We start from the raw sequence: 14,690 nt of genomic DNA, 5'->3' as shown, positions 1-14,690 counted from the left end.
AAATTTTTAGGAAATTTAATGAAAAAATTACAGGAGTCGATGATAACTTTCATGTTGGAAATTTCGATTTCCATAAAAAAGTATGAGCATTTCCCAAAATTTTTCCATGTGGGATTTTTGACAACTTCGGAAACTATCCGACGATACATAACTACTCGAAACAATCTTAACTCAACTTTATGTACATAGTTACATACCTAGGGCACTAGATAAGTTTTGCAATAGACAAATATGAAACGCAGAGGAGGCCTATCACATACCTATACCTACTTTTTAAAACTATATTTCCATAGACAATGTTTGGCGGGAAATATTTACTTTCTTTTAAAAAACTACATTTACCCAAACTTTGTATGAAATTAAATTATTGAAAAATATTGCCCGAATATCAGGCAATATACGCAAGAGGCTCATAAAAGTGTACATCTGGAGTATAGCACTATTCGGAAGCGAAACGCGGACAATGAGGCAACGTGATAGGGAAAGGCTGGAGGCTTTTGAGATGTGGTGCTGGCGTCGAATGGCAAAGGTCAGTTGGACGGAGAAGAAAACAAATGAAGAGGTTTTACGCATGGTAGGAGAGAAGATGGATGCCAGAAGAGGGGCGCGGACCCGGCAGGCCCAGACGGAGATGGCGGGACGACCTAGACACCTTTCTTAACAACTGGCCGGAGGAGGCACTATATCGGGAGTCGTGGAAGACAAGGGGAGAGGCCTTTGCCCAGCAGTGGGACACCATAATGGGCTAGTAAAGAAAAAAAAAAAAAAAAAAACACCTGGACACCTGCTACGACACGACGAATTTATGAAGAACATAATTGAAGGGAGAGTTGAGGAGGCGGAGGGGGAGACCAAGGAGAACATACATAGATCAAGTAAAGGAAAAACTCAATTTCGTGTCGTATCAGGCTGTCAAGGAGAAGGCAGAGGACCGACACTTATGGAAATCGCTCCACCGACAAGAGTATAACTCTTAAATATATGATGATGATGATGATGATAAAATATTCGTACGTCGTTTCTATCCCACCTATGATAGTGTATGATTAAGACCAATAAAAATTATATCTATCTATGTAAGAGCCGTGCCGGGGGCCTAGTCAAGATGACAAGTACCTACACCAATAAACGCGAAATGAAAAGTAAAATGTGAGAATTGAACCCACGACAGACATACAGTCCAAACACTAGACTTATATTGACCGGGATATAGACCGTGATTACCTTTTGTATTATTTGTGAGCTCCCGATATTTCGACGCAGTTACATGCATCATGTTCACGGGTGACTGAAGATAGCGGGTGGGTGTCAAAGTTGTGTAGACAGCGCTCTGTCTACCCTCATTCTTGCGCGTCGGCTGCGTTCACTTTCAACGTTACCAACGGTCGCATTCACACTTGTTGGTCCGGTCGCGTTCACACTCGTTGGTCTGTCCAAACACACTACACTCACGGTGTCACTACGCGTGTTTGATTCGGATATCACTGGTTTTTTACACAAACAAATCACAGGATTCCACACATTTGACAGTTTAAACCCATCTTCACGATTAAAATTTTTGTATTTGTGAATTTCAACGGCTTCTCTTACCAATCTTGGTATATAGTGGCGTTCTGTCGAAATGACCTTGGGACTAAAACAACTCAAAACTCTAATACAGTCCAAACCTTTACGATTGACTAGTACTTCCAATTTCCACTGTCAATCGCTATGTACCGTAAACAATTAAATAGATAGGTACTCTAAAAGTCAAACGTCAATTTTCAGCGGGCAGGTAACCGAACCCGCTACCTCCCGCTATCCACACAAATCGCACAATCACCCGCCTCAATAATGCAGGCACTGCATTTTGACATCAATGCATTTACTCAACACATTACGAACATGTTGCTACATAAGTTTCAATCATATCAGAGTGGGATAAAGTTGAAAATTGATTGGATTAAATGGGCAACTTGAGTCGTTTTTGTTTCACGAGCTATCTTTATAGAACTGCTCATGATCAAGCCAGATTGAACGTTGATTATAAAGTGTTGGGGTTGATATTTGGTTATGTGATGTTTAAGTATTAATAATGTGGATCGGGATTCAAAAAGGTTCGGAGGTGAAATATTTGGCGAGTGCGTCTTGTTGTACCATTAATTGATGAAATGTAAACCCTATTTTCAAATGCATATGGTGTACCTATGGTCATTTAGTGTTAGTATTGCAAATTAGTGCTGACAGTTTTCCGTCTGGTTTCTGGATAGAGGGCTGATGCGTGACACGTAGCGTAGACTGAATCTAATTTATATTTAATTTTAGTTCAGAGAAGCAAAAGGTCGAAACCTTATTACAATACCGTGCAGGTCCAAAAATGAAAACAAATGTGTTCTTAAAATAAAAACACCACATCGATGCGAAAATAGCGTAGGTTTAGCCGTTCTGGATGGTAAAGTAACACCGTATCCCAATGATGCTTTATTTCGAGCATTTTTAGGGTTCCGTACCTCAAAAAGAAAAAACAACAGTGATCCTATAAAGGATGTCCGTCCGTTTGTCTATCAAGACTCTCAAGAAACGCGAGTCACCAAAGAAAAATACAATTTTAAAGTAACTACATAATATTAATGATAAAAGTAGAAGGATTTTTTCAATCAAATCAAATACATGGTAGGACCCCCACATGTTAAACGACATGCTTCTCCAGCCACCTTTTAATCTTCTCGTCAGACACGTTGACATATACGCCCGGGACGCGCCCGCAGCCGTAACCGAAAGACGAGATTCCCACTAGCCGTCCGAAGGAGACGGCTGGTCCGCCACTGTCTCCCTGTTAAAACATTAATAATTTAGTTACAAGAGTAAATACAAACATGTGAAGCGCTGGTGGCCTAGCGGTAAGAGCGTGCGACTTTCAATCCGGAGGTCGCGGGTTCAAACCCCGGCTCGTACCAATGAGTTTTTCGGAACTTATGTACGAAATATCATTTGATATTTACCAGTCGCTTTTCGGTGAAGGAAAACATCGTGAGGAAATCGGACTGATCCTAACAAGGCCTAGTTCCCCCTCTGGGTTGAAAGGTCAGATGGCAGTCGCTTTCGTAAAAACTAGTGCCTACGTCAATTCTTAGGATTAGTTGTCAAGCGGACCCCAGGCTCCCAGGAGCCGTGGTAAAATGCCGGGAAAACGCGAGGAAGAAGGAAGTAAATAAAAACATGTTTTCACCACACCATGCTGGTAACGGCTCTCTTGATTGTTCAAAACTGATAAATAAATAAATATTATAGGGACATTCTTACACAAATTGACTGACACGAAGTCCCACAGTAAGCTCAATAAGGCTTGTGATGTGGGTACTCAGACAACGATATATATAATATACAAATACTTAAATACATAGAAAACATCCATGACTCAGGAACATATTATTATATATGTGCTCATCCCACAAATAAATGCCCTTACCGGGATTCGAACCAAGGACCATCGGCTTCATAGGCAGGGTCACTAGGTGTCACTACCCACGTACCCACTAGGCCAGACCGGTCGTCAATAAAAGAAAGGTGATGAAGGTGAAAGAGGAGGTGAGGTGTGAAGGATGATAAGAAAGTTTTATTTTATCCCCATGTGAGGCAAAGTAATCAAATACAAATTTTGAGTTGTTTTCTTATGTTTGCTGGTAGAATTGACTTAAATTATGATTTTGAATTATGAATATTTAATAACATTCACTTTGAATCGATTTGCTTCGATTCTGTTCGATATTTTACAGTTTGTATTTTCCTTGTGTTGGTGTGGTGAAAATTTTTGTGTTTCACTCGGTGGCAATTTTTTTTAACCCTCGTGCCAAACTCTCGAAAGGCTCAAGATTCCATTATTCATTTTGGAATCTTTCGCTTGCTCGGCTATCAATATTATCACGAGAGGTTAAACAACAACTTTGCCCCCTTGTGAAACAAATAACTATTCTTCAACTATTGCAATAGCGCCATCTACAACAATGGCAGCGTACAATCAACATCAAAAGTAGTTTTCCTCTAATAACTTAATAAAAAGAAATGCCGAACAAATATAAGTACTGTTACACGTACTTATATTTGTATCATTTTACACGAAAAGTATTCCAGGGTGGCTCCTATCCTCTCCTCACCGATTTACTTCTCTCCTACCTGTCTATAAGATTTATTACTAAAAATGAATAAATGATTTATTAACACAGAGCGGCAAATAGTAAAGATCTTTTGGAATCACACCTGACAAGCGTCTTCCCCTTCTCCTTCAGCGCAGAACATTCTAGAAGTCAAACTGTAGTTATACCAGGGTTGTTGTACCGTTTGGCATTTTGGCTTTGGCACGATTTTCACTTGGGCCCGTCGGAGGACGTCGTTGAAGTAGCCCTACAAGATAACATAATACAAGAACAAGATTTAGAAGCACCACCAGTGACCAAACAAAGGCTTCTATAAACTAGGGGTCATGGCTTCAAACCCAGGCTTTTAAGCTTAAGAAATGAGGTACAAAATATTAGTTGATGTTTACCAGTTGCCTAGTCCTTCTCTGTGACGAAATGTCCTGTCCATAATTAAAAACCACCAAACGCTTATTCTTGAGATGAGGTTGACAAAAGTAGGTACCAGAACTTAATGTTAATGTAAGGAAAATAAGCAGCAACACAGAAAAACAACAATTTGTTATTCTGTGTTGCTGCTCATTTTCCTTTTTTGCACTACTGGTTGATACAATGAGGCCAGGCCCTCAACAGTTTATAAGTTTATAATAAAGCAGGCAATACCTACCTGTACTTACTTTTTCTTCCGTAAATCCCCAACCGGTCACAAACATGTATTCTCCATATTCTCCATCGCTAATCTCAATCGGATGAACGAATTTACTGAACCTCAACTTTCTGAATTTAAGCAACTGGACGTCGAAGTCAAATTCATGTCTATTGGCATATTTCGGATGGACTATGTGGGAAGTTATGTTGATTTTGCGAGATTTCTGCCGATATTTGCTTCCAACTCTTATAAAGGTTTCATCTGTTCTGAAATATAACCTAATAAGTTTTTGTAATTTTTGTAGTCGCACATAAATTAGTACTCCATTTTGATTTCTTTATTCATAAAAATATGTGACGAAATTATAGCAAACAAGATCGAGTGCGGGTAGTTTGGAAAACTCAGCAGGGCGGGCAGCTAGAAGATGTTGATGTGAACCTTAGCCAGTCTTCTCCGAAACCACAGGGACAATCTGTTCTCGAAACGTCAGAGGTAAAATAAGCTTAATTAAGTATGATTCACGCTAGACCGAGCCGGGGCCGGGCCGGAGCTTCCAGCGCTTCGTTTTATATGAAAAGCACCACGTGATCACCGATCAGCCGTCATAGAAAATGACATGGCGGACGCCTCGGCCCGGGCCCAGCCCGGTCTAGCGTGAGCCATCCTTAATACGTGAGCAAAGAGGATATAATAAGATAGAGGCGTACTGTCATAGTAAATTTTGTAACCGCTGTAAATTCACTGCCATCTATCGACATACTTTAAAACTAAAAATGAAGATTTATAAAAATATGTTAGTGTATTTAAATATGGATAAATGATTTTTTTATTTGCATTAATTATTTTATATGATATTGACCCATGTTCTTTCACTGATATGCGTTAAAATTATAAATAACAAACGAAACAGTCAACGCCCTCTATACGAGAGTAGGCCAAAACTAGTGGCGCTCTCTAATCGAGAATCAAATTTTTGTGATTTTTGAGGCACGTTTTTTCCTTAGACTGTATCCATCTATTACGGAGTTTAAGTAACAAATATCCTTTTTAGCGTCCAAATGTTTTTTTGTCTGCATGCCTTTCTTTTTTATGTACTATGTTGTGGCGTCAAATAAATGTATTTTCTTTCTTTCTTTCTTCTTTCAGATAGGTAATGTGTTTCGGAGAAGATAAGAAGTAGTAGGTTAGCATGGTATGGGCATGTGATGAGGAGGGATGAATGCCATATAGGCAAAAGAATGTTAGGGATGAATGTTGATGGAGGAGAGCGTATGGTAGACCCAAAAAGCGATGGATGGATTGTGTAAAAGAGGATATGAGAAAGAAAGGAGTGAGTGCTGAGGTGACGAAAGATAGAGGAGAATGGAAGAGAAAAACATGTTGTGCCGACCCCACATAACGTGGGATAAGGGTAGGAAGACGAAGAATGTGTTTCCCATGTATTCATAATTCGTGTAATCGATGTGCCAAGAAATGTCGATTGGCTTTTGGATTATATTAGCTGTAGACTACCTCGTTAAAATACCTGCTCTGACACTGCAACTATCATCTGCAAAGGTGCTGTGGCTAATGATGATATATTCGTAACTGCAACTTACCCGCAGTGAGCGGTGGTCAAAGCCCATTGCCTGTGTATGAGGACTCCACCACAAATATCCCCATAGTTGACTTGGTAAGGAGCCTGTATTATACTGATCTCTTCACCTCCTAAAATTCTATGCAAGCGTTATATTATAATAATAATAAATTCATTTATTTCAGATACATGATCCATAATTACAACTATTTACACAAACAACAATCATCAATAAAATTAGAAAAAAAAAGAAAACATTAAAATTCAAATCAATAAAAACTAAAATTAACACTAATATCATAAAACTAACGATTCAGTTAAACGCCCTGTGCAGCTTATCCCAGTGAAGCTGGAAAGGGCCGTCAAGGCGCTCTGCCACCGTCTGAAGAAGGCTATTCGGGCTGCCGCGCAGGCGCCTCACCAAGGACGCAACGCGCTTGCGCATTATAGCATGAAAGCCATCTGTACATCTCTCGCAAAACATCCCCGATGCACTGCAATGGCGCGGCAGCCCCAACAGCATCCTAAAGCTATTATTATATTGCTCGCTGAGCACTGAGCGAGCGGACGGACTTGCGTGTCCGGGATCCCGGACATCATTGTTATTTTAGTTATTTCTGACATTACACATTTTTATAAATAAGCAATTTCCATGCTAACAGATTTTGTGCAAAAATAGTTACAAATATTTAACGTTGTATTTTCGACTCATGTTCGTGATTTTTTTCTATCAAGCGAACATTGTTAAATCAGGTTTTCGAATCAATGAAGTTACTAGAGATAATCCTCAAAATTGTTATTCATATATTTGGCAATAGCAAGTATAATATTATTAGTGCTATTTCAAGTTCTTTGGTCATCCCATGTATGTTTTCTGTGTTATCTCTCCTGTTGAGACTGTGAACGGGTTCCAGCAGGCGTTCTACATGACATTAAAGCTCTCCAAGGGGCCTCTACGTGTTGGATCTATATCTCCACGCAAGCCTATCAATAGACCGGGATTTATAGGCCAGTGATATCCAAGGAGATACAAATAATAATAATAATGACCTAAAAAGCACTCTGATTTTTAAAAAGCTGGCTGAATGAAACAATTGCACATTAATCACGTTTGATGAGTAATTTGGACGCAACGACTTACCCATGTACTAAAGTGAACTGCGTATTGAAGCACGTGAAACATACAACTAAGCCCCAGTACATTTCACGTTTATTGATTCCTAGTTTAACGGTCGAAATAACTGATAAGCATCCATTGCGCTGACTTCTGGTACTTTATTGAAGTATTTTATTGAAAAAGTATATTTTAAGCCTGCACCATTTTCAACATGGCTGGCTCATTATCAGGCCTGGCGAAGTTAGAAATGGTTTTGAGGAAACGACAAACTAAACTTTAACGATGTGTGTAAATGGTCACGTTACTTCTAAAGGCCTAGGCCTATTCTGTATGGCCTAGTACTACTTTCGTTCACTTCTGTCATCTCCATATATTTTTATGTAACCGTATTAAACGATCTTCATTGTTACGGCGGTAAAAATTTTAAGTAAAAAAAATCTCATCTTGATTTCACGATTGTTTCAGTCCATCTTACACGCAGCAATAAGCACAAGCGAGATACATTTACAAATAACAATAACATTCATTTCAGTTTATAAATAAAAATAAATTGAGATATTAAAGTTATAATCGGATTTAAGAGATTTATTCGGTACTTTTAAGAGTAGAGGAGAGAATGAGGATACGAGGTGCGACATGTGGTTCTGGCGTCGTATGCTTCGGATCTCCTCTACTTAACGCACAAAGGTTTATGACGGTGGGTAATAGGTGTTTAGTGTAAAAGGCATTTTTATTTCCAAAAATGAGAACTTTTAGGAGCTTGTAATCGAAATGTTAAAGGTGGTAAAACAAAAAGTGCACATTGAAACACTTCAAGCGATGAACACACACAACTATTCAATGTGTAACTTTTAGGTAAGATTTTGAGGATGATTTAACAATTTATTCCAATGTAAGGCCAGCTTCTGATTCAGTCCTTGACTTTGGCGACCTCGCTGTAGATGCCGTAGGATCTTATTGGCATGGTGTAGCCTTAGCCGAAATACCAAGCTCGGAAAATGTATTGCTCATTCATTCGGAAACATCAGAGTAGAATAAAATATCTAACAATGGTATTAAAATTGGAGGACAATTGAATAATTTATTCCAAAGTGAGCCCAGTGATGCCCCTGATCCAGTCCCTGACTTTGGCCACCTTGCTGTAAACGCCGTAAGACCCCGGCGTGGCGCAGCCATAGCCGAAGGATACCATGCCGATCAGCCGGTCGTAGGATACCGCTGGACCGCCTGAGTCTCCCTGAAAACAATTTAAAAATGAAAAACGTAACTACAAAATTTGATAAAGATGAGGAAGATATCATTCGAATTTAAACTATCGTGAGACATATTAACTTAACTAACATAGCGGTTTCTGTCACTCATGGAAACCTAGGCTCTCCGAAACATGTCGCGCGAGTGACTAAAAACACGTGTGAAACCGCTATGTTAGATAAGAAGATATCATTATTCATAAAAATTAGTTAAGTACAGTATTTTTTTGGAAACTGTATTTTTAACGTCTTACTTTATTTGCCATGCTCCAACAGACGTCGATGAACATCTTTGCCATCTCTCTCCTACACTTAGCCATTCTTGCCAGTATTTGTGACATTGATAATGATAAGTTAATAGATTTTAATCCTATTAACTATGGACTGAGCAGGAGCCTAGTATGAGGAGAAAATAAATCAGTTGAGAAAGAGCTGAATGCCATTTAGATGAGCTGGAGTGACGTCAAGAGCGCTGCCGGGGATTGTATTCCCTAGCTGGGGATCAACAAACAACATTGAGCAAATATCAGAAGAACTTTTTCTCTCCTCAGGTCAAGCAGAAATTATACTTACTTAACCACAATTAAGGATGTAGGTGAGAGTGCCCTGGACCTAATGGAAAGGCACTCTTCTTTGGCAATTCTCCCTTTCATATCTTGTAAAAAAAACTGAAACATTAATACCTGACGAGCATCTTTTTTGCCCTCTTTGTAACCAGCGCAGAGCATCCTTGGCGTGTGTCTTGGAAGTAGGGGAAAGGCACTGTTTGGCAACTATCTTGTAAGAAAACTAACAATGTTATACCTGACAAGCATCTTTCTTCCCCTCTCTGTAACCAGCGCAGAACATCCTTGGAGTAAGTGCGCCACGGAAGTAGGGGAAAGGCACTTTTTGGCAGTGGTCTTTCCCGATGATTGGCACGGACACCGCCTTTAGGACAGAGGAGTATGGGCCCTGGAAACATACAGTTGTTAAACATTGAATGTCTACGCGAAATTTCCTTGAGTGGGTTTTCGAACACAGCTTTTAAAACAAAAATTGTTACAATATTTGTAGCTTGTGTGCAATAAGGTTAACCTCTAGTCTGTCTATGGTTAGGATCCTGCCCGCGCAGCATGGTTCCCCTATCACTAAGTCCGTCACTTTCGCACTCACATACTTGTTAGAACGTGACAGGCATGGTGATAAGCGTACCGTGCTACGACGCCTGTCAGAAGAATTTTAGTCATCTTTATGCATCTTTTTTCTAAAACGAATTCTCAGCACAACTAAAGCTTGAACCTACGAGTTTGGCTACCACACACTTACGAAAGGTTAATAGAAAACGGGTTATTCATAGAAAATAGCCCTAGACGTTGGAAACGTCCTCACTAGTTGCATTATTTTGTTCTGGTACTCTTACTATGCTCTTGCAGGGTTCATGTGGAGCTGCTGTAATAAGTAGTTTATAAGAACTGTACACAACTGTACTGTAACAACTGTGTATGTTCAAGCCAAATAAATAAATTGAATTGAAATTGTATACTAACATGAGTTCAATAAACAATTTTGATTTTGATTTTGAATTTATTTTACGACCTTTCGGTGTCAAAAATCGGTTTTGTTAGACACTGAGAATTCCGTACTTTTATTATCCATTCTGTGGTTTGACGCAAAATTTTACAAATATACAAAAATAACAAATAATGTATAGCCATATGTTCACTACACTTCACTAATAACCTGTAGCCCCACACGTCAAAACTTGCCAACGCATACGCAATTTTGATTTGTCAAAATAAAGATTCAAAATGGAATGGGAGGTATTTTATAGGCCTCTGGGCGACTAGTGGATAACACTGAATCGTAATTCGTAACCAGCAACGTTAAGCATTAGTGTAAGTAATTAATAGGAAAGTAAAGTACCACCGAACATGTCCGCTAATTTCCGTCCATTGGCTACGCCTTCGAACACGAAGTCATTAGTTTCGCCTGTTATTTTAATACTAGCTCCGCCTACGGCACGGGCTGTTTCATTATCTTCGTCATAGTTATTGTTTACAAGTATCAATTATGTTTACTAAGTGCGCAACGCAAGCGGCATTTTTGTGTCTGCTTGGTTGGAGCTATTACTTTGATCACATTTCACATGTTACTTGATGTCGCCATCATGAAATCACGACTTAGTTTAAACATTTTTTTAAATTTATTTTCAATTGTAAAGACATATTGTATATTTATTGAACTCATTAGATAAACTCTATCGAGTTTGACCTCTATCAAGCAGCTTTTTTTTATTTTTAAACTCTTGCTGTTGAACTCTATTTTACCCACAACATCTAAATGTACACAGTTCTGACAATAAAGCTACCTTATCTTATCTTAAAGGGTTCCTATAACTAACATCCGCATTTTCTATGAAAAGGGACCTTATTTTCGATGGCGCTTACGCCGCACAGCGTCGCGTGGCATTGTTTTTATATCGGAGCATCGTTAATGATGGCGTAAGCGCCGTCCAATAAGGTCCCTTTTTGTAGAAAATACAACATATGTATCATAATATTGCCTGGTCATTTGACTGATATTATAAAAGGTTTAAGATAAAACAGTTAAGAGGTACGATTAGCATAAAAAGTAACGGATTCTCTAGTAACTTAACAAAAATAGATATGACTCTATATGTGGGACGATTAATATAATAAAGATACTTTTGAACCCGAACTGTAGAAATATATCCCTATTTGGAAGAATATTCCAGGGTGGTAGATACATTTGGCACATTGTTTCACCCGGTACTATTGATACTTTGATCGTACTGCTTTATTAGGCTCACTTTTAATGATAAATTCAAAAAAAAAAGTGAGCCTAATAAAGCAGTACTTTTTTAATGATAAATTCACTGGAATGAAATGAAGACATGCAGGCAAACCAAAGAAATTCTACCGGAACTGAACCACAAACTTACCAAAATATTACTGAAAACACCAAGAAGCAAACTACGTAAAATAGTAGGATTAATAACAGGACATAACACACTAAACAAACACCTACATATTATGGGTAAAACGGACAGCCCTATGTGCAGAGCGTGCATGGCAGAAGAAGAAACAACAAAACATATTCTCCTAGACTGTAAACAGGTAGAAGTATATAGGAACAAATACCTAGGGAATCCATGCACACTAAAGGAAGCAACTAGCAGCCTGAAGACCTTGCTAGGCTTCGTGGAGGAGCTGGGGTGGTTAGAGTAGCGCTACCTCGTTTCACGCAAAATAGGCACATTGGATGTCGAGTTGCGGAAAATGCCCAGCAAAACTAACTAACTAACTAACTAATGATAAATTCAATACTAAATGACCCACTTGTTTCAAACTCGAGTGTTCAATCTTATAACCAATACTTACATTCTCCTGCGTATTCCCCCATCCCGTGACCGTCACGATCTTCCCCACGACCATGTCCTCCATATGCGCGATCTTGATCGGCTGCGTGTTCTCATCGTAGTTCAGCTCCTGCTCCAGTTCCAGGACTTGGAAGTCGTAGTCGAACGGATGCTCCTTGTTCTTGGCTGACCACATCGGGTGGATGTGGTTGTTCAGGACCTGGGTTCGCTTTCCGCGGTTGAGATACTTTGAGCCGGATCTTATGTAGTCTTTCTTGCTTTGAAGGAAACAGGAATTGTTAGTTGTATTTTAAAATATTTAAAATTAAAGACCCTTTTGACTCCGTTCGCGTGGAATTTGTCTTTCGCACTCCCATTTCACCATTATTTTACCGTGTTATTCAAATTTTATACAAATCTATTCATCTCCTACGTGGATGCACCTCAAAACCTTCCATGTTGATAAGAAACAGTTGATAGTGTGATGGTTATACTTTATGAAAATGTCTTTCTTGTTGCTTTTGGGATCCTTAATCTCAAGCATCAGGCCTTTTTGCCATTTGTAGAAGAAAAATCAGGAACCGAAAAATGTAGTGTAATCTCAAATTCTTTTAAGAAAACTAATGTCCTTAGGTACTTATCCTTCAGTAGATTGAATAGAATAGTTGTATAAAGCTATTCCAATTTTCGATAACCTAGATGAACTTCTGAAGAGGAAGAGGTCACCGTTACTAAATCAAATCAAAATTCCATTACCAAAAAATCGAATAAATTTTATCATGTAACAATACTCGTAAACTTACCCACAATGCCCAGCCGTCAGTATCCACTTCTGACCAATAATCGCACCGCCACAGTTCGTACCATACCCAACATGATACGGATACATATTGATATCTACTTCTGTACCACCCACAATCCTATTTTCAGCATCATAATCATCTACGTTATACGATGTTCCTATATGATCAAGTGCGTTATCATCTCTGTCTATATTCAGGCCATCAAAGTTATCTACATCAGGAGCTTCAGTCGGTTCTTCATCTTCTTCAATGTCGAGCCGAGGGACACTGTGGTGTTTTTGTAGGTTTAGAGCTCGTGGCAGGAGAAACACTTCTAAAGCTTTCTTGCGGACTGAATTTGAAAGCGGGACTATGAGGACGTCGTATTCTGAAAGATGTTTAATGTGTTAGTAACACGTATGAATTTTTATGGCACGTTTTTTATGCTTTTACGCAGTTAAAACCGCTTCCTATTTCTAACTTAACCTAATGCGTCATTTTTTGCTATTAAAGATAGTTTATTACTTTTTCATTTCTCATGCTCTGAAAGTGGGTCATTGATGATCTATGAGGTGTGCAGAAAGTGATATGTTTCTGCTTTAGAATATTTTACTTTCCAAACAGTTACGTAAGTTAGCGAATTCTGGTTTAAATTATAGTTGGTAAAAATAAATTCGTGTGATATTTAAACATGCATAGTTAATTTAATTCTTGGATTTTATTTTTACTCTTCTCACACACACATACACACACACACACATATCACATAGGTAAAGTCACATTAGTAGCGCAAAGACCAACGCCCCAAAAGTTTTTAACATCCTCTAAAAGTTTTATAAAAAATATGTAGATATATTCGCGTTCAAAAATATGTTTTCCTGTTATTGAGACATTTTTTTTTTATGTGATATTCAGCAAACGAGCAGACGAGCCGCCTGATGGGAAGCAGTCATCGTCGCCCATGGACGTAAGCAACATCACAGGAGCCACTTAAGCATTGCCGACCCTTGAGAACCCTAAATACCCGCTTCTTGAAGAATCCCATGTCGTAGCACAAATTAAACTCGCACATACTCGTATTACTCGTATTACTTATTGTTAATAGCTATTGAAGAATGGTAGAAACTTTTTGCGCATAGTCTTATTCGCTACTATTGATGCTGATTGTACTCATAGCACAAACTTTGATGAATTGTCACGTTTTGACATCACTTACAGCACATCTTACTCACACATAGACCAGAGAATGCGAGATGCACCTGTAGTCAAAATTAAATCAATTTGTAAAGTTTGAAGCTCGTTCTAGCCTGATTGTCCCTAAAATTTGTAGACTTAGGGCCACTTGCACCATTCACTAACCCGCGGTTAACTGGTTAAACCTGGAGTTGCCATGGTTACCAGTACAATTTGACACTGGGTTGGCTTAACCGGTTAACCCTGGGTCAGTGGGATGGTGCAAGTGACGCTTAGAATCATAAAAAAAACTTACTTTCCGGGTCCACCGGAACAGCCCACAAAGCAATGACTAAAAGTGAAAGATGTACCATCTTTGTTATTTTTTACTTTTAAATCATCACGTCACAAGCGAATTGATGCAATGATGTTTTTGCAATGACGGACTTTTCAAATCTAAAATCACACCGTGACCGTTCGTAATTTCTCGTAATATTAACTATGTTTTTCATCATGCTTATTTCCGATAGGTACATTGTGGGTAATTTAGTTAGGAAATTAATTTGTTGTAAACATAAGTTGTGTTTGCGTTTTTTTATTGCGTGGACGTTTTTATGGTAAGTTGTCTGAATAAGGGACTCTAGTAGTACATACTTCTGTAATATAAAGA

The 14,690-nt window shown here is 38.7% G+C and overlaps 2 protein-coding genes across 2 annotated transcripts; both read right to left on the bottom strand.

Moving 5' to 3' along the window:
• Positions 1–2,668: 2,668 nt before the first annotated feature.
• On the bottom strand, positions 2,669–7,540 carry LOC134751584 (trypsin-7-like). The gene is made up of 5 exons (XM_063687059.1): positions 7,479–7,540; positions 6,360–6,476; positions 4,790–5,027; positions 4,237–4,380; positions 2,669–2,812 (listed from the first exon to the last, which is right to left on the bottom strand). Exons 1-5 carry the CDS (start codon positions 7,538–7,540, stop codon positions 2,669–2,671), a joined length of 705 nt encoding a protein of 234 aa, XP_063543129.1.
• A 928-nt stretch (positions 7,541–8,468) lies between these two features.
• On the bottom strand, positions 8,469–14,475 carry LOC134751468 (trypsin-1-like). Its single transcript, XM_063686870.1, has 5 exons — positions 14,337–14,475; positions 12,869–13,235; positions 12,088–12,343; positions 9,509–9,658; positions 8,469–8,691 (listed from the first exon to the last, which is right to left on the bottom strand). The coding sequence occupies exons 1-5, from the start codon at positions 14,392–14,394 to the stop codon at positions 8,536–8,538; spliced, it is 987 nt and encodes a 328-aa protein (XP_063542940.1). The 5' UTR covers positions 14,395–14,475; the 3' UTR covers positions 8,469–8,535.
• Between the last annotated feature and the right edge of the window lie 215 nt (positions 14,476–14,690).

The sequence above is a fragment of the Cydia strobilella genome, chromosome 22, assembly GCF_947568885.1.
Source record: "Cydia strobilella chromosome 22, ilCydStro3.1, whole genome shotgun sequence".
Taxonomy (NCBI): Eukaryota; Metazoa; Arthropoda; class Insecta; order Lepidoptera; family Tortricidae; genus Cydia; species Cydia strobilella.
Note: the sequence above shows the minus strand (reverse complement) of the source record. Positions and strands in the feature narration are given on the sequence as shown.